The sequence below is a fragment of the Papilio machaon genome, chromosome 21, assembly GCF_912999745.1.
Source record: "Papilio machaon chromosome 21, ilPapMach1.1, whole genome shotgun sequence".
In the NCBI taxonomy this organism is placed as follows: Eukaryota; Metazoa; Arthropoda; class Insecta; order Lepidoptera; family Papilionidae; genus Papilio; species Papilio machaon.
In genome coordinates, this window is record NC_060006.1 from 2,190,653 (window position 1) to 2,211,058 (window position 20,406).

At 32.5% G+C, this 20,406-nt stretch overlaps 3 protein-coding genes across 3 annotated transcripts; all 3 read right to left on the bottom strand.

Moving 5' to 3' along the window:
- Positions 1–215: 215 nt before the first annotated feature.
- On the bottom strand, positions 216–4,863 carry LOC106718608 (lysosomal acid glucosylceramidase-like). Its single transcript, XM_014512756.2, has 12 exons — positions 4,720–4,863; positions 4,434–4,488; positions 4,223–4,361; positions 3,738–3,894; positions 3,323–3,483; positions 2,858–2,981; positions 2,608–2,721; positions 1,905–2,052; positions 1,411–1,490; positions 963–1,210; positions 592–693; positions 216–346 (listed from the first exon to the last, which is right to left on the bottom strand). The coding sequence occupies exons 3-12, from the start codon at positions 4,240–4,242 to the stop codon at positions 235–237; spliced, it is 1,266 nt and encodes a 421-aa protein (XP_014368242.2). The 5' UTR covers positions 4,243–4,361; positions 4,434–4,488; positions 4,720–4,863; the 3' UTR covers positions 216–234.
- Positions 4,864–6,817: 1,954 nt separating this feature from the next.
- Positions 6,818–12,720, bottom strand: LOC106718582 (lysosomal acid glucosylceramidase-like). Its single transcript, XM_045683327.1, has 13 exons — positions 12,654–12,720; positions 12,013–12,167; positions 11,744–11,795; positions 11,375–11,510; positions 11,005–11,161; positions 10,135–10,298; positions 9,411–9,534; positions 9,183–9,296; positions 8,875–9,022; positions 8,318–8,397; positions 7,594–7,877; positions 7,239–7,349; positions 6,818–6,908 (listed from the first exon to the last, which is right to left on the bottom strand). Exons 1-13 carry the CDS (start codon positions 12,718–12,720, stop codon positions 6,818–6,820), a joined length of 1,683 nt encoding a protein of 560 aa, XP_045539283.1.
- An 860-nt stretch (positions 12,721–13,580) lies between these two features.
- Positions 13,581–19,293, bottom strand: LOC123722209 (uncharacterized protein PF11_0213-like). Its single transcript, XM_045683328.1, has 5 exons — positions 19,234–19,293; positions 17,643–17,887; positions 17,207–17,376; positions 15,983–16,618; positions 13,581–15,772 (listed from the first exon to the last, which is right to left on the bottom strand). Exons 1-5 carry the CDS (start codon positions 19,291–19,293, stop codon positions 13,581–13,583), a joined length of 3,303 nt encoding a protein of 1,100 aa, XP_045539284.1.
- Positions 19,294–20,406: the final 1,113 nt, after the last annotated feature.

Genomic DNA, 20,406 nt, shown 5'->3' on the forward strand with positions numbered 1-20,406 from the left:
CTAGTCGAAGAGGCACTTCAAGAAGAAGAAGAAAAAAATAGTGGCATTGGACAATTGAACATTTTAAACTAACACTTGAAAAATGGTAATGATATTGTTTGGTTAGTGGAATAAAATATTTTATAGCCACAAAAAAGACAATCCAAATAAAACAAATCAAATAATTTTTAATCTTTTCATATTATTTAAAACAGGAGTTGCTTTATAAATGTTGGAAAGAACACATAGTTTATGTTATTTGGTACCATCTTCATTCTGAAATTCGACAGTCGTTATAGACGACGCCTCAAGTTCAACCACCGCTTCTTTATCTCGTATAGAAATAACAACATTCTTCGCGTCCCCTCTGTAATTTTGTTATCGAAATTTATATATACGTCCATATATATCAATAAAATTGGAGTGTCTGTATATAACATGGATTATTTATTGCACATGATGTATTCCGTAGTTGATAACGAAACACGAATTTCTAAAATCTTTATCTATCTTTTTGTATGTATGTTGGCAAGGTCTCGTAATGAGGATTGCATTTAAATTAACAACTTACTTACATAGTAATTATTAATTAAAGAAAATTTTAAAGACTACCTATTGTAAATGATGACCACTATTGTGTTCTCTGGGGTGAGGAAAGCTGCACTGTTGTATACTGGATCGTTGTCATCTGAGTTGCAAACGAAGACGTTCTCACTGAAAAGGAAATATATTCCAAATGATACAAACTACTATGTTATATTCTATATTCTCTACGGATTTGACAACATTTTTTTTATTTATTTATTTTATTTTATTTAACAATTTCTTCAGAATGACTACTGGAATATTGTTTTTGCCCCCAATCAAGATGTCAAAGGTTCATCAGACAACAAATTTATTTCACAGCCAGTGTTCAGGATTAAGGTTTTTGAACTTAACTCTTTATCGGATTCTGAAAAGGTGTTAAGAATTTAAAATCTCACCTAACTTCATCGGTGTCTTTAGAATTGGGGCATACAGTTACATTCGTCATTTCTATCCTATGAGAGTGTCTCTTCACGAACTTAGTGACTTGACCTAACGCATAGAACATGGGCTGTTTGTAAAACTCCTTCTTTTCTGCGTTAACAATGATAGGAGAGTCAACATAGTTCTGTACCCAGTTAGGACCGCCTATCATATCCAAACATATATTCCAATCAATCCATCCCACTCCGTTGTTCAATAAATTCTGAAAAAGGGAATATGGAAAGAATTATTTTAAAAGAATGTGAAGAAATTATTTTTTTCTATGGTTACAGTTTCATGTTAACATATTGTATTTATTAATCAGTACTTGATTAATTGTACTTGTTTAATTAGAAAAACTATGTGCATATTTAACAAATAAAATAATCCGAGAGGGCAGTGGCTTTTTATAATTATGCATACTTCCAGAATATCAATGATGTAGGTTTCGGCTCTGTCCCACGCTCCTAACACCACCCTTTGATCTGTTGGACCAGTAAATCCTGTGGAAAAGAAACATAATACATGGCTACAAAATATTTCAGCCCCCACTTTACTTTAGGGTATTCATTTTGAAAATTCCTTTCTTAATGCTCCAGGCTAAGTACTACGGATTATGTGTTGTCAGTAATCGGTATCACTTGCTGTTAGTTTCTGAGGTTTAAATCTCACCTTCCCTGTTATTATCTTTGACAAAACAGAGTTAACAATATGTTTTAACCGAAAATCTTGGTCTCGGAAACTCACGGTAATCAGTTATTTGGTCCCTTTTGCCATACTATTGTACCAAGTTTCTGCCTTGCGTGTGTGTTTTTTGTTTTATATTCTTTATGTGGTAATAAATGTTTTATCTTTCTTTATTTCTTTTTTCTTTATTTATTTCTTTTATTTATAGTTAAAGATTATATAACATTAACCTGTACAAGCCTCTGTTGATATGACAAACTTCTTGGGATAACTCTTCACAGTCTCCTGCAGGATGGAGGCCGGTGTGATGTTGTCAAGATAGTAGTGCACTGCAACGCCATCTATATATTCTTCAGCTTCCGGAACTAATTGCAACAACTGCAATTAAAAATTTTGATCATAATAATTATCCTATCCATCGCTTTTCTACTTTGGATATCTATTCTTTCTATGTAGCATACAATCTTGACACAGGTACAGGTAGAGGTAGTACCTTCCGAAATAGTGGTACGAGAACATATCGTTGCGCTCTTTTTATTCGATTCTGTATTATTTGTTATGGAAACTTTTTATATTACAGATGGCATGTGTAGTGTAGTTTATAACATATTAACTTTTACCCGCGACTTCGTCCGCGCGGAATAAAAAAAAATGCACACAAGATAAAAAAGTTCCTATGTCCGTCTCCTAGTACTAAGCTACCTCCCCATCAATTTTCAGCTAAATCAGTTCGACCGATCTTGAGTTATAAATAGTGTAACTAACACGACTTTCTTTTATATATATAGAGAAGATAAGTACATATACAATATGGAACTATAATATTTTATGTTTATGACCTCGCTAAAGCAACTTCACTTTTATGATAACAGAATCTTTTTTCCTTTGCCTAGATACATTCTATCTATTTTGGAATAATTAAAATGTACTTACGATGTTAAACCACATTGGTATGGAATAGCGCTGATCATCCACGGCCAGAATTTTGACATCTTTAAAACTAGAGTTACGTAACATTGGACCTAAGTCGTTTTTAATCCATTCACCCTGATGAAATTAAAACAATTGCTATACCAGGAGTTAAAGTCAATTTATATTATAAAAATATTTAGCAAAATTACGGAGGAAAACTAATGACAATAATATCAGATTAGTAAACAATCAGTGGATACCAAAATATTACCATTCTCTTCACCGTCCATCCAAGATGTTGAAATTCGCCTAACGGTATTACTCCGTTCAAAGGTTCATTAGTAGTTGTTATCGCCCAAAACGGGATTTTATTTTCCTTATATAATTGTAAAAATCTGCAAGAATATTTATGTAAACAATTGCTGAATAAACGTTGTATTTTAGGAATTAACTATACTAATAGGTCGTTCGGAAAGTCATTTCGTTTTTTCTCGACTTAGGATTCATGTACTTATTTTCGAAGAAGATGCGCCACGTCCTGGAAGGTCGGTTAGAGCTGATTAACCATAGAAAATAGAAACAAGCATAGAAAGAAACATAGAAAATAGAAACAAAAAGGAAATGACTTTCCGAACAACCCAATATATTCTTTGACGTCTTTTAATGGAAGAAAAGTAAGTGTAGTTTAATGGTAAGAAAAGGGAACCTCTAATGTAAAGAAGAAAATAAAAATTACTTTAAGAAATATAGTGCATATGTTCCCATATACTCTTCTTTCAATCTGTTGACTCCTGAATCTCCATAGTTGTCCTTCATCCAACCTGACGGTGACCAAACTGTACCTACCAACTGCAGCGGTGCTGTAGATACATTCATGATGGCTTGGATAATTGGTATCTGTTGCATAAAAAAAAAACGATTCAAATATTTTAATGCAATAATGCCATTTGGGCTTAAGAACGCACCTCTAGAATTTCAAAAACGCATTATTTTTTATAAAAAAATCGTTAAGAACTATTAAATACGGTTTACAAAAATTTTGAAACTTCATGTACGGATTTTGTTTAATTTCGTTTATCTAATCACTATATATAACATTTTTGTCGATTCCTCCCTTTTTTAAGGTAAGAAGAAAGATAAAAATAACATACCTTGTAATGATAATCTTCATACGAGAGAGTATAGTTGGTAAGGTAGGTGTCGTTGATAGGATATTCGTTGTAAGCGTACAAATGTGTAGAGAAGTCACTACCGCCAATTGGGACACGGCCCATATTGTATTCGATGCCACATTCACTATAGTATGAACTGAAAATAAGCAATATTTATTTTAAATACTAATGTAAACTTGAGTGACTGGTTAACACTTTGGGGAAGAATAAGAATAACCACAACTCACTCTTAAAATTTTTCAAGTACTAAGTTTCAGAAGATTATGATGGAGTGACCTTCCATAAACTCGAAAAATTTCCCTTCCTATCAGTCGGAATACAATCATTACACCAAACAGATACATAAATGATAATTGTTTCACTAAAACGGATGTTCCTATAAAATGAGTTTTCAAGCAGCCAAAAGTTCCAACAACTCTGGCTTAACACCGAATGTCACATTGAAATCAAATAAAAAAACTAACTTGATAATATCTTGCTGCATATTAGGCGGTAAACTGAACAGGTTAATGCCTGCGGAATCAGTAATACCACCACCGAACCCTTGGATCTTCTGATGCGTCTTTGTTGGATTCACTTTCAAAACATCGATGCATTCTTTACCTGCAATTAACGTTATACGTATAATATTAAATCCAAAGTAAAAATAAAGTAAATAATGATAAAAATGTTTACCTGAATATGAATCTTTATTGAATTCACCATAACTTTTTCTAAATCTTGAACCAGCCTGGAAAAAGGATGCAGTTCTTTTTTTATTTTTTAAATCAATTCATGATTTATATACACAAATAATTGAGTAAAGGTTTTAACTTCTACTAATTACAATACAAATTAACCATTATTCAACTAATAACTGTTACTGTTATACTTGTACCCAATTATAAAACGGTAGCTAAGTAATTATGCTTCAAATATGACACCATTTTTTAATAATTAACTTTATTTATGACGTGTTTACCTTCGATGAAGTATAAGCGACATATTGTCCTTTTTCTGGAACTTCCCTTTTAATTTCATCGCAGTATGTTGTGTTACAAACACATAGTACTGATTGTCCTTCCACCGGTCGCGCGGCACAAGGTCTTTCCTTCAAAGAACATTTGCTCCCTAAAGTCACAAATAAAGTGAAATAAGCATCATCAAAATGTAAAAGGATTAAAAGGCCAGACTTTAATCTACAGGGCTGGAGTCGAATTCCATATGTACATTTATCTTACGTTTTCACGGTAAAGGATAAAATCAATATGCAACCGGCATCCATACTGGACCAGCGAGTCAATCAAAACCTCGTCGGACTTACCTTGTCTACATAAATTTAACAAGAATTTATTTTGTATGCAGCGAACAAATTCAATTTCTAAAATTATTTTGCCATTGTTAAGCTACATTATCATATAGGAACATAGGCTATCTTGATTCCAGGATTTATTTTTACTTACCAGCAATACCGTCGCACGTATATATTAATAATAACCAGACGACTAGTCTAGAAACCTTGTATGCATTCATTACGATAAGAATTCAATATTAAAAAATACCAGAATTTGTTATTTTAACTTCAATAAAATGCTAGCTAATTAAAAGAACTATCGAAACTGAAGTAAAAAGGCTGAGTGAACACTTTAATCAAGACAGCTCCAATATATCAAGTTTATCTGTACTTTGCTGAATACTTATTGGTCTCTTGTCATCTATAGTAAATTAACATATAGACTAACTAAATTATTTTACCCGGTGACAGGTTGTGTGCATACTGGGTTATAATTTCGGTTGTCATAGAAATTTTCGTCAAATATTTTAAAACATCTTTTTGTACTTGCATGTGATTTGTATGACTAAATATATGTTCTTCTAACGTAAAATGTACTATATTTAGATTCTTATGGTGTTATTAGAATTTCCGTAATAATTTGTATGGACACGACATTAAATTCGGCGATAAGTCAGCTATCGCCGAATTTAATCCCATGGACAATTTGACTGGACTGAATATATCATCGCATACTTAGAGACTTGAAATTTTGCACAGATGTTATTGTTACTACAAAGGCGAGCACCAAGAAAGGGTTGTACGGAAGAAATCAAAGACCAAAATTCTAAAGTGGAGGGTAAAGCTTTTAAACCAGCATCCTATCAAGACGAGATAAAAATCTGTACATGACCAACGAATTTACACAATTTTAAAGTACTTATTAAAATTATATTAACACAAGTAGATCCTGGTGGTTGAACTATAGCTGTACGTTTTGAGTGAATGCTTTTCAATAAGTGTTTGATCATTTACTCAAGTGTTACATATATTAAGATAACATATTACCATGAAACTAGTAATTTAAATAATAAGTAGGCATTATTTATGCCTTTCCCATGACTTGGAGTTCCATATCTACTTAGCCGCACTGTAAGCGAGACACAAGCCAGGTGTTTTAGATCTGGTTTCACACTCAACGTGTTAAGAACAATTTCTATATAATCAATCTTACTAATATTATTAATGCGAAAGTTTATATGGATGGATGGGTATTTGTTAGGGTATCTCCGGAACGGCTGAACAGATTAAGTGCTTACTAAGTCTCCAAACTTATAACTCCTGAGTCACCGGCGCTCTTACGCTTAAATTACGTAACAATAGAAATTTTTATAAAACACTTTACTAGGCTATTACTAAGTTTGTTTTAATTCCGCGCAGTCGGAGTCACGACGCTGACAATTAGTCTGACGCGATTGCGGAGCGTTGGTCACACGATTCCGACTTATGTCTAAATGAACCCTTAGAATATAATTCAAGAGTGTATTTTTTTTTTAAATAACACTAATATACAAATACAAAGTAAATTTTATTTGCGTCATTTTACAATATATTATAAACTAAGATTATAATTGTAAAAACATGTCAAGTTTATCTTTTATACTATGTTTCACAGCTAAAATACATGTCAAACAACATAAGTGCCTCAGTTATTATTCTTGTAAACTAAGGAGAAATAACAGTATGTTTTACACAAGTGTTTTGACAATAGAAATACACAGCAACAATATCTTAAATTTCACGCTATTCATATTTGTATAGAGATACGAGCAGCTTTCAATTTCAGCACCACGGGGTTGGAGCTCGCGTAAACTGTGATTGAAGTTGTGTTGCTTTTGCTGAAAATGATTATAAATATTTATTTAACTAGTCAATATAATATTTATTACAAATAAGCAAAAAAGCTATTTTAAATGATGACGTTAGCAGCGCACGTAATTTCAATTGTATAACAAAATATACATAAGAAAACAATTGACATCTGCACCCTTAGTAACGGTTTTAGGTCTATTATAGCCCTGGGCGAGATTTCTGGATCAAGGGTTATTCAGGGTCAACAATGTTATGTGGGAATGTGTAACTCGCAGACCTGTAACGGCCCTTTCTGTGCGGCGCCCTGGGCGGTCACCCAACAGCCCTACACTAACGCCGGTCCTGTGAATACATACCATTTACAGTCTTCGTTATTGAATTCTACTGTAGTGATTGATTTGGCTTCCAGCATCAGTGGTATTTCTCGCTCGCCAACCTTTACACTAATTCGAGTCGCTTTGGAACTGCTGCAAAATTACAAATAACTAGTTATAGCTAATCTAATATAAATACAGATAAAATAGAAGTAAAAGAAGTTTTTGCTTTTCGAAAAAAAAATCTATGATTTTTGGAATGATGATTAATGTTGACTTTGCTAACTAAATATTTAAATCTTTCATTTGTATGAAAACAACATAATTTTAAAACCAGCATTTCAATTTACGTATGAATAAAAGATTGTTGTTTATGCAATTGACAAAAAACCATTACTCGTTATAAACCACGAATACTATAGTATTCTGAGGTGTTATGAACGCCGCTTCGTCGATACATTTTGGAGAACAGTTTGCCTTCACTCCGATCCGTCGAGAACCTCTCGGAATAAATTTAGAGAAATGACCCATCGCATAGAACATTGGTTGTTTAACAAACTCCCTTTTCTCCGAGTTCACTATGATCGGGGAATCGACGAAATTGTTCATACAATTCGGTCCACCATTGGTATCCAAGCAAAAGTTCCAGTCTAACCAACCGACTACATTATTATTAAGATTCTGAAAAAGATAATATCAAATGAAATATACTACATTTTTTATTACCAATACAATTTTACAATAAAAAATATAACAAAAAATTAACGCTATATAAACCGCATTGGTTTGTCACTAGCGCTAAAATGACCGACCGTCTTGCGTACATAAGTAACGTTTTAGCTTGCGCTTTTATGTTTTTTGTTTTATGCTAGTAAGTACTAGTAAATACTAGTATAAGTACAATATAAGCAAGTGCTTATATTTAAATAGTTCAAGAAAATAGGATAACAAGACAGAGCTTAACACAATGATGTGAAAAAAAACATGTTTTTACACCAATTAAGCGAGGCCCTATTATGTATAACATGTCGAAAAACGGATGTCCATTTACTCTTAATAATAGATTAACTTCAAGAAATCAGTTTGTATTTCTATGAGCATATTACGTTAAATATACAAACCTGAATAATATCTTTAATATAATTTTCAGCTCTCTCCCATGATCCTAGATCTACTTTGTTCTTTGCATACGACTGATACCCTGGAATCAATAATATTAAATAGTACCATCTTACTAATATTATAAATATGAATGTTTAGATGGATGGATGGATGTCTGTTTGAAGGTATCTCCGGAACAATTTAACGGATCTTCATGTAATTTGGCATAGAGATAGAACATAATCGGAAGAACACATACGCTACTAACTACTAGTTAAGTTTTTTTTTATTCCGCACGGAGTGAGTCGCGGGCGACAGCTAGTATTGAATAAAAGAAGAAAATAGTATATATAATGTGCCCGTATACATCAGCTACCTTCAAGTTAAAGTCCCGTTAAAATAGGTTTAGCCGTTCCAGAGATTACTAGGAACAAACGCGGCCTTGCGGACAGACAAAAATTTTAAAATTTGATTTTTCTTTATAATCAACGCAGATACATTATGAACAAGAAATACGTTTTTTTATATATTACATACTGTAACTCCAATTTTATTAATTTTATTTACATGTCATTACCTTCACATGCTTCTGTGGATAACGTAAATAAGTATGGATAGTTCTGCTGAAATTTCTGGAGCGTTTGAACTGGTACGTCATTGTCGTAGTACCAGTGAAGAGCCAATCCGTCGATGTAGTCCAACACTTTAGGATGGTCTCTGATTATCTACGAATTACGCATAGTTTGAATTTGTGTTTAAATGTGAACACATTTTATAGCAATTTCATTACGTAACTTTGGTGTTTATTTTTTAAAAAAATGTCTACTACATAGGGTGGCCAAAAACAACGTAAAAAGTATTTAATAAATTTGAACACCAACTTACGTCGTAGAAATCAGTGGCAATCGTAAATCTATGGTCATCGAGTGCAAGGATTTTGGTATCTTTATAACTGGACTTACGAATGGTAGGTCCAAGATTCTCTACTATCCATTTACCCTAAAAAATAAACTTACATACGTTAACAACGGATTCAAAATGGCGTCCTTCGAAAAGAATAATTGCTAATTAGAAACATTAATAACCACTGAAACCTTCACTTTAACTACGTACAATCTGATTGGTAGTCCATCCAAGGCAGGTCGTAGTAGGAATGTTGGTGGAAGCAATGGACGGCTCATTAGTAGTAGTGATAGCCCACACTGGAATCCCTCTCGAGGCATATTCATCTAAAAATCTATTATACAATGATACCTTAAACTACTTTGTTAATTTTGATTTAATTAAGAAACACTTATTCGGCGTTGTTTTGATTAAATAAGTGATGAAAGCTAGTCCTTAATTAAAAGATCTAAAAAGATTCATTAACTTTACTTATTTAACACTTTGAGCATTACCTAATGTCAGTTGAGTATCACAGATTTCTTGTGGCTACGAGTTTGGTCACTAAGGAAGTCACTATCAATCTAAATGCCATATTCTGTATTTAAGTATGATTTCTCTAGCTAACTGTTGGTTTCTGAGAAAAAAATCTTATATATAAAATTCTCGTGTCACGGGGTTCGAACTTGAACTCCTCCGAAACGGCTAGACCGATTCTCATGAAATTTTGTGAGCATATTCAGTAGGTCTGAGAATCGGCCAACATCTATTTTTCATACCCCCCCCCCATTTTTTAACTGCGCGCGGACGGAGTCGCGGGCGACAGCTAGTATCTATATAAAACATATCGTCACGCCTGTAACACCGGAGATTTGGTCTCAGAAACCAACACAAAAGAAACTCTTCTAAGAGGCTGTTAACGATTAAAACACTGAATTGGCAGTTAGTATCTTACTTCAAGTGATAATCGGCGTATGTCTGAAAATATTCAGTTTTAAGGAATCCGCAGTTTGGACTACGCTCGTTGAAGTATTTCATCCATTTGGGAGGAGACCAGGTTGATGCTACTATGTGTACTGGAGACTTGGATACTTCCATCATTTTCTTAATTGCTGGTATCTAGAAAAACGTGGAACTATCATAAGTACGTTGGGGGCACAGAAACAGGAATTTAAGCCATCATTGGGAAGGCGTACGTCTAGCAACCGACGACGTTATATCGCACTTTGCAGACCTCCCATAAGTAACCATAAAGATTGCTTTCCTTCCTTCAAATAATCTTCAAAATTCTTAACAAAACCCTTTGGGACAACGTGTTAGCAAATCGTGCGCTCAATTTTGTAACTGACTTCAAAAAGGAGGTAATTCTCGGTTTATCCATTTTTTCTTTGTTGCTCCTTTAGTGTCCGATTTAAGGAAATCAAACAGAAGTATTTATTTTTTATTTTATTGATTTCGCTTCTTTTTTATATTCTTTTTGCTTTTTTTACATAAACATTTACAACAGTTGCTTTGTCGTTTCATACCTACTTTCATAAAAATAAATATAAACATGAAAATGTAAAATAATTGCTCAACAAACATTTTATGTGCCTTATCTCCTATCTTTACTTCATTCACGAGAAATGTTTTTACCTTTATTTTTTTTTTATATTTTCCAGAAGAATACGCCACGTATCCTTTATAAATTTTAAAAAGTTATACAATTTAAATCCATAAATGCAGTTACGTTTAAATTTTGAGTCTATGTCCAAAATACTAAAAATTTGGTCTGTGGGTTGCGTTTAATCTGAGCCGCAATGAAGTTTGGATCACACTGTACTACCTTATAATTCAAATCTTCGCAAGTCAAGCTGTAGTTAGTCAGACGACAGTCATCTACCGGTAGATCATTGTAAGCGTACTCAGTCAGAGAGAAGTCACAGCCTCCAATAGGTACCCGTAGCATGTTGTACTCTAATCCTTCGTCACTGAAGTAAGATCTGCGAAAGAAGGGAAAAAGCATTTATCTTACTTAATATTATAAATGCGAAAGTTTAAATGGATGGATGGATGTTTGTTGGAAGGTATCTCCAGAAAGATCACATGGGTCTTGATGAAATTTGGTATAGATATAGAACACAGCCTGGACGAACACATAGGCTACTAAATAAGTTTTTTTCCGCACAAGCAGTCTCACTACCGAGGTTACTTACCTGATCAAATTGTCCTGAGCTGCAGCTGGTAAAGTGTTCAGGTTGTAACCGGCGGACCCGGTTGCCGCCGTACCGAAACCCTCGATTGTCTGGTATTTCGTATCAGTATCCAGTTCATACTCGTACTTTGATTTCTCTAACAACAAAAAGGGACTCTTACAATTCTGTAGATATTTTTAGAATGACCTTTATTCATTCTTAAGGTAAAAATCATGCATATATGGGCAGCGGTCGCTTCGCTATTTAGGCGTATTCAGGTGGCCGCTTACTCGTTTGCCACCTTATGATGTAAAAAAAACTATTTTTGTTTGTTTCACAAAACTTTTTCAATAGTTTTAGAGCTAGTTTATTTTACTTTTGGTTACTTACTTGATCTTTTATTTAGCAGTTTTCCGACTTTTTTCTTAAATCTGGAACCACCCTATTACATCATGTTTAAGAATTAATTACCACAAATATTACAATTTTAAAACTATGTCATAATTTAACACAAGACTAATGCTGCAACGAGAAGAATGAATCTACGTTAAATTGCGCCTGCAATTTTTATCGAGATTAAGTATTTCCTATCATTCAATTTTGCTATCACCAAGTAAGTAGGTGCCGTAATAACGAAGGTAAAATAAAGAATTATTTACCTGAGAAGACGTGTAAGATATGTAACTTCCTTTATCGGGCACATCCCTGGTTATAGTATCACAATATGTTTCATTGCAAACACAAACCACTGATTTACCATCGATGAAGCGAGCCGCGCATTCTTTATCCCTTGTGAGTTTCGAAGATCTTTTTCCTGTGAGAATAATAATTACATAACTGTGCTTTTCCACACGAAACACTTATATAGCATCACATAGATGTTTTATCTCTAGAAAAATACAGTCAATGACAACTTACACAAAATAAATTTTAAAATACCCCCTTTTCTTGTATATAAGAAATATAATAAAATTTCCAAATCTGATTATCATATCATTATCATAAAAGTTTTGGACGTACTAGAGCCAAGTGCGGTCCAACTAATTGTTTTATTTTGATAATAAAAATGTTTATTATATACTAATCATTGAATACATAATAAACAATCGCGTCTAAACATCAATATCCTCTTGGATCCTTAGCTAGTAAAACCTATAGTTGAAATTACATAAATAACGAAAGATGCAATCGTTTTAAATGACAAAAAACACCAAATATTTTTCCCTTTGTTTGTGTAGTGAAAATATATTTATATTGACTATGATAAATGGTAACATATTATGTTAAACGAAAAACTCACCTATGGTTTCGCCTGCATATAGCAACAACACAACACACACTATGTTAAAAATATTTAACACTTCCATTATCACATATAATTTAATTCTAGTATATATTAAAAACAGATAAGTACATTAACCGATGATTCAAGCTATTTCTAAACATGTAGCTAACAAAAGAAAATCACTGCTTATTTTTTGCCTTAATTCATAAAAGTAATAAAAATACGTTTAAAACACAATTCCACAAGAGATCGTGAGCACTAGAACAAATAAACTAATGGTCTTTTATTTTATATCTCGCAATACTTTGTAAAACATGAAGTAACGTTTTATATTAATATTCATAGTCGAATAAACTATGAAAAGTTTTTCCAAGAAAATATTACAATAGTAGAAATAATAGAACAATTTTGTAACTAATAATTTATTGTAGACATGTTCTATTTATGTTGCGAAATGTACTAGATATTTATTGAAAAAACAATCCTAAAATTAAATTAAAAAGACTTTGTACTAAGACCACTAGTAAATTTATAAACTTGCCATTTTCAATATTAACAAAAATATTAAATTTATTCATTAACATTATAAACTATTCGAACTTAAACATCATTTTGGATAATCTGCACTAAACCAGTAAGTTATTGTCAGTTTTAATAACAAGCATTTGCCCGTGACTTCGTCCGCGCGGTATAAAAAATAATCTAGCAAAAAATATAGCCTATGTCATCCGGAGAAGGGACAATGTAGCTTCCCAACAACGAAAAAATTGTTACGCCGGACTATCCAATGGATAGTACAGAGTATTGATAAAAGGGAGCAAGTAAAATTCCAAAAATTGTTACACATTGTTTATTTATAAATCATAATAATATACGTATAAAAACTTAAATTAAATTTTATGTACAATCTTACTTTATTAATTATTATTTTATTTTATTTTTTTATTTATCCTTTGAACATATCATAGTGCATTTGTATGACTTGTTTTCTAATAATGGATTACTTAGTACACTAGTTTTCACATTAGATGGCAACACCACCGCATCGTCTTCTCTTAGATTCGTCGATTCAACTGGATTTCTAAAGGGTTTTGCATGTGTATTTGTAATGTTTTGTAATCTAGCCTTTAGGGCTTCTCTTAAATTTGATATTAATGGACTTTCCGTCTTTTTTGTGTCTTGCATTTGTTTCAAATTTTGAGCAAAGTCAGAATTTGCTTGTTTAGAATTTATTCTTGGTTCAGTATTTGATAAATCTTCATTTAATTGCTTTGTTTCTATCAATTCACTTGGCGAATGATTTAAATCAATAAATTGTTGAAATCTAGATCGAAATGCTTTTGAAATATCTTTCAAGTTTGAATTTAAATCAGCAGTTCTTTCACTCTCTGATAATCTTGAAGGAATCTTTATAGGATCTTGGCTTTTCTGTAAATTTGAACTAGAAGATGAAAAAGGTTTAGGTGTAGTGTTAAACGATATTTTAACTTTACTTACAGGCGTGAAAGTTTTTTGCTTATTCATATTAAGTTTATGGTTTTCGGAGAGGTTTGGATATTTAATATGTCCATTTTCTCTTTCTTTTAATGGTCCTGTACTTGCTTTTACTTTGTATATGGACTTGGGTTTCGGTGTAAATTTTTTCTTCATAGACGTATGATCTTGTAATAATTGAGGTTGTGAAAGAAAACTGTTATCTAACTTGGCCAAACTGTTGGAATTTAAATTTTGACCACCTCTTTCTTTATTTGATGCAGTTTTTGGTAATCCTAGACTATTGTCTTTTGTCTTAAATGTCGGAATATTAACGGATTGTATTTTTTTCTGATCGTTAAGTCTTTTGTACATTGATGCTAATCTATCATTAAAATCGAAATGTAAAGCTTGTAATTTTTGCTTCATATCTTCATGTTTTTTTGACATTGTTAGTAATAAGTCGTCCTTTTCTGATCTTGGCTTACCTAATAACTGATTACCATGATTTGCTTGTTTGAAATCTGGTTTCAGTGAATCTAATCTGTATTTTAAATCATCTGCTAACGAATTTATTCTTTGAGGATGAAAAGATGGGCTTTTAAGCAAATTAGTTTTTGGAAGGTTAATATTTGTCGGTTTCAGAAGGTTCTGATTTTGGAAGAAACGCGTAATATCATCTAGAGAAGAAATTCTGGTCGCATCTGATGATGCTTTTAAGTTTTTGTTTCCTGCAAAATTCGATCTATCGGAAGCTAATGATGATGGATAGCCACGTAACATTGATGGATGATCAAATGGTTCCGTTATCAAAGGCTTTAAAGACGAAGTATCTACTATACTTTTATATTCTGCAATATTATTACGCGCATTTTGAAAAGGTCTAATATATCTATCAGTGAGAGGTTTCCCTAAATAATTAGATTTCGCGAAATTTATTTCTAAAGGATTGGAAAGTACTGAATTACGATTGGAACTCTCATTCAATGGATCGAAATCCGTTTGCTGAAAATCTTCAGATTCTTTTTGACCTGCATCTATAATATCAGTAATACCCTGTTTTATTTCTTCAAGACTAGGTATTTGTAACGGTGTTTTAAATAAACTAAAAGTGTCTTGCAATGTAGGACCTTTTAAATTATCATTTAACGGTGCAATAATGGTGTTATATTTGGAGTTACTTGCTTGGGATGACATCTCATTTGTTTCAGAATCTTTTGGAAGTGTCGTATCACTATCATGTACGAAATTATCATTGTCTTTTGTATCACCTATTTGGAAGTTTATATATTTGGAACTTTCTGAATTGTCGTTTTCTTGTTTTTCATCTAAACTTGATTCGTTGCTAATTGGGTCATCATCATCTTCTAATGATGCTTGGTTTTCGTCTATTTCTGTATCTGTAGGATCCAATTCTGAAGACGCACTTTTATCTTCATTTGTACTATCAATTGAAGAATCCTTATTTTCATTGTTCTCCTCAAATATTGTTTCGTTTTCGATAGGCGTGGGTATTCTGATATCTTTTATATTATTTTCCTGTTCCTGTTGTAAAAGAGAATCTGATAGATTTTGTAAATCCTGAATAGTTACATCTTTTTCATTTTTTGGTTGAGTAGTTACAGTTACTGCCATATTCTGGTCACCTTCTGAATTTAAATCTGAATTATTTAAGTCCTGACTTACAGTATTTTTTTCATTTATTGGTTGAGAAATTAAGGGCTTTGTAATTGTGTTTGTATCTTGTAATTTAGATTTTATAGACTTTTTCATGTTTTCAAATTTCCTCAAAATTTCATTTTTAAATGTTGCTAGGCTATTATGTTCTTGTTCGAATGAAGAATCCTGTTCATTATTGTTTTCTTCTGCACTTTTTTGTAAATTCGAGGAATCTATTTCATCTCTGCGATTATCAACTTCTTCCTGAGATATCTGCTCATTCACATTATGGCTCGTTTCCGCAATTGAATCTTCCATTTCACTTTCATTATCTGCTTCTTTGCTGTCATATTCAAAGTGTTCTGCGGTATCGTTCGGGTCGATTTTATAAACATCGACTTGTGCTTTTCTTGCCGATTTCAAACAGTCATCCAAACGTCGCTGCATTTCTTCAATTAGAGCATCTTTTGATGTTGTAAGGCTATTTCCTTTCTCTGGGCACGTTTGTATACCATGAGAGTGGTTAATTATTACGTCCGTCGTAGATTCTTCTTCACTCTCAGTCTGATCTAATACATTTTCTTCTGAATCACTGACTTTTCTTGTATCTAACTCAACATCGTTCTCATTTTTATTTTCATTAACATCAGATACTTTTACGTCATTTTCTGAGGCAGCGACATTTAAATCTGACAGCTTCAACTTGTCTTCACTCAGATGTTTACCAAATAACTCTTTTGGTGGTAGAAGCTCTACGTCTTTTAATTTCATAATATTTTTTAAAACTGGACTTGCATTATCGAACAATGGATCCAATGGTGAATTAGTATTAATTGCTGCTAATTTTGCTGCAGATTCATCTTTATTGCTGAAAATATCTAAATTATTTTGTTTTAATGGGAATGATATAATATTATTTAGCCGTTTAATATTTCTCATCTCAACTAAATCCCGCAATCTATTCTTTAATGCTGCCAATCTTATTTTTGGACTATTGTTTAACTCATTATTTTTTAAGTCAATGCTTTGTTCGGGAATCATTGTTCTTAGTTCATATCTTGAATTGACCTTTGAAATTGGATCATTGACAGAGTCTTCACCAGTTTTAGTTGATAAATTATTCAATAACAAGGGATTCATCTTGAGTTTAGTACTTAATGCATTATTATTAACAGCGAAAGCTTCTTTAATATTGCTTGCACTATTATCCATATCAAATAACGATTTTGTTAAGTGGCCGACTGGTTTTCGTTTTAAAAATAACTTTTGTTTTGACATTCTAGGTATCATGTAATCGTTAGCTAAGCTTGATCTTCCTAAAGGGCTATGAATGCATCTAGTTTCGTGAACATGTGACGCTTCAGGGATAGTATCATCTCCGTCATATAAATCATCTCTCGGATTAAGTACTATTGTTACGGAGTTCCTTGAATTACCCGGTTCAGAATCGTGATATCCTGATTCTATTTCAACTAGACTTCTAGAAGCTTCTCTTTCTAAAGCTTCTTTATATTCTTCGTCTGTTGCTTTCTGTATAGTCTCCAATACAGAAGATGCAAGCCCTACTTCAGGTTGAAGAAGCGGTTTTTGCTTTAATTGTTGTTCTCTGAAACAACATAATCCATAGAGAAAATACTTCTTAAGAGCAATTTTAATGACATTAGTCTATATCTTTACTAATATTAAAGGGGGGTTGTATGTATTTTTGGATGAAATGAATAAACTATCAAAGTATCGGACTTATTTCAAAAATTCTATTGTCATCACGTTAATTTTTTTTAAATTCTGCGCGGACAAAGTGGCGGGCAAAGGCTATTATAAAACACGGGAATAGAAATCTTTTACTTTTAAGATTAAGAAACTTGTACTAACCTTTCCGAAGGTTGGGAATTTCTTAATATAAACGGTCGAAAGATCGACGGTGATACTTGTGAATCAATCTCCGAAAACCGACAAGGGCAATCGTCCGCTTCTTGATTAAACGAGCCCATTGGAGAATTGGGTGACATGTCCGGGTCTCGAAAATCTGAGCCATCGTCTCTTGAACAAGGACAACACTCTTCGAAATTAGTCTGTCTTGTGTCACGGATACTTTCTGTTACTGGCTGACAAGAAATCTGAAAAAAAAAATCATAAGTATATCTTTATAGGTATACTAGCTATCGCCTGCGACTCCATCCGCACGGAATTAAATATAACTTAATAATTAGCCTATGTATTCTTCCAGATTATGTTCTATATCTGTGCCAAATTTTATCCAAATCCATTGAGCTGTTCCAAAGATACCTTCATAAAAACATCCACCCATCCATCCATCTAAACATTCCCATTTATAATATGAGTAAGATTCCTTCATTCTCCATGTAAAGTGATAGTAAAATATTTTTGTACAATTGCAAAAAAACAATATGCGTTGACACAACACGGACATTCCAATTTTATGTTTTTAAGCTAAGTATATGTGTTAGCAAAAAACGACACCTTTATTTAGGGATAATAAATGAAAATTAGTAGCGGTCACTCAAAACTCCGTCCGCATGAAATTAAAAAAAAAACTTGACAGATAACCTACATGTCTTTCCAGACTATGTTCTACATCTATGCCAAATTTCAGCAAGATACATTAAGCTGTTCTGGAGATACCCAATAGCCATTCATTCATACATCTAAACATTCACATTTATAATATTAGTAAAATAGTGTACTTGTAATATATATATGTGTGTTGTAATATATATAAATACTACAATCATGTAATGCAAATAACTATCAAGTTATTTGCAAGGGTCAGCGTATTATTTAATTAACAATGTCGCCACATTGGTTACAGTACAACGAAAACTTTCTCCTTGCTTTCTAGGTTCAATTCCTGTTATTAATAAGTGTGAACTGAGATAAATTAAAATGTTCTAAACGTACTTTTAAATAATAAAAAAAATAACTTACACTGTACGGAAGCACAACAAAATTAAATACCACAAATATTTTCAGCCACATATTCTTAGCTAGGTCTCATTGATGCACGTCAAAGTACACTCAGCTTCATTACATTTTAGAAATATAGATAAAACGAACACCCTTTATATCTATTTGATAACATAAGATAATGGGCACGCGTTATTTGACCGTTTGACATAGTACGTGACTTAACCGAAATTAAAATATTATAAGATAAAACATGTTCATCTCTTTGATATCTTCGTTAATCTCAATAGATTGATACTGCAGTGATCACCTTATCTATTTTATAACTAGCTTTTACCCGCGACTCCGTCCGCGCGGAATAAAAAATAAATAGAAAAGGGAGTAAAAATTATCCTATGTCCGTTTTCTGGTTCTAAGCTACCTGCCCACCAATTTTCAGTCAAATCGATTCAACCGTTCTTGAGTTATAAATAGTGTAACTAACACGACTTTCTTTTATATATATAGATATATATATATATATATAGATGTAACTAACAACCCGCTCCGGTTTCACCCGGATGGCAAAGGATATGGCATCTGATTTCTTTACTGTCATATCAGTAGTATCCTTTCCGTTGATGTCCTTTTATTTGTAAAAACGGGCGCGCCTTGCTGATTTCGCCTATTATTTATGTTCGTGATATTATTATGTAAATTATTTGACACAATTATACTGTAAAAGGTAATTATATTGATCTACGGTAAATTCTATTAATCTATATCTATATATATAAAAGAAAGTCGTGTTGAATCACTATTAACTCAAGATCGGTCAAACTGATTTGGCTGAAAATTAATGGGGAGGTAGCTTAGAACTAGGAGACGGACATAGGAACTTTTTTATCTTGTGTGCATTTTTTTTATTCCGCGCAGGCGAAGTCGCTGGTAAAAGCTAGTCTATATATATAAAAGAAAGTCGTGTTAGTTACACTTTTTATAACTCAAGATCGGTCGAACTGATTTAGCTGAAAATTGATGGGAAGCTAGCTTAGAACTAGGAGACGGACATAGGAACTTTTTTATTTTGTGTGCATTTTTTTTATTCCGCGCGGACGGAGTCGCGGGTAAAAGCTAGTTACGAATACAATTTGATAAGGATTAATTACAAAACCATAAAAATTAAGTGCAATTATGAGAATTTTAATAATATACAAATTTTTGTGAGAAATTTGTTTTTCCGAGCAGCATCGCAAGTCTTAAATAGCTTTAATAGTTCAATTTAACTCTTTAAATGTTGAGAAACCCGTTAAGTTCATTTCGAACGAATGCGAATTTCTTTTTTTACAAAAAATGTAAGGAAGCAGAAGGCACAATATCTGGGGAACACATTTTATGTGAATCTAGCAGTGGTTTTGTGGAAAAACGTCTCTTGCCTTCCGATGCAATGGTGGTTCGGGAGACCAGGAGAAGGGCTTCTCATAACTTACTAGTCTTGCCCGAATCTCTTTATTATTAGTTACTTGTATTTTGCGTTAACAAGTTTTGTAATTTCATAACTTCTGAAGGCTTTTTGAGGTATTTTACGTTATAAAAAAATACAACTTGATTAAAAAACTTCGTAGACTTAAAATTATTTCCACAAAGTAAAAAACTAATTATTAATACACAATATTGTAGTGTATTTAAATAACAAAATTTAAGTAATATAACCATTACATTTTAATAAAAA

Excerpts from the sequence above, each read along its gene's own strand:
- LOC106718608 (XM_014512756.2), bottom strand. The coding sequence starts at position 4,242 with ATGCAGCAAGATATTATCAA. Across the intron at positions 2,053-2,607 it reads TACCAATGTGGTTTAACATC|TTGTTGCAATTAGTTCCGGA; the intron begins GTAAGTACATTT and ends TTTTAATTGCAG. Across the intron at positions 347-591 it reads GTGGTCATCATTTACAATAG|AGGGGACGCGAAGAATGTTG; the intron begins GTAGTCTTTAAA and ends ACAAAATTACAG.
- LOC106718582 (XM_045683327.1), bottom strand. The coding sequence starts at position 12,720 with ATGGAAGTGTTAAATATTTTTAACATAGTGTGTGTTGTGTTGTTGCTA. Across the intron at positions 11,511-11,743 it reads ACTGCTAAATAAAAGATCAA|AGAAATCAAAGTACGAGTAT; the intron begins GTAAGTAACCAA and ends TTTTGTTGTTAG. Across the intron at positions 8,398-8,874 it reads ATCCACAGAAGCATGTGAAG|GGTATCAGTCGTATGCAAAG; the intron begins GTAATGACATGT and ends TATTGATTCCAG.
- LOC123722209 (XM_045683328.1), bottom strand. The coding sequence starts at position 19,293 with ATGACAGTAAAGAAATCAGATGCCATATCCTTTGCCATCCGGGTGAAA. Across the intron at positions 17,888-19,233 it reads GGGTGAAACCGGAGCGGGTT|ATTTCTTGTCAGCCAGTAAC; the intron begins GTTAGTTACATC and ends TTTTTTTTTCAG. Across the intron at positions 17,377-17,642 it reads AATTCCCAACCTTCGGAAAG|AGAACAACAATTAAAGCAAA; the intron begins GTTAGTACAAGT and ends ATGTTGTTTCAG.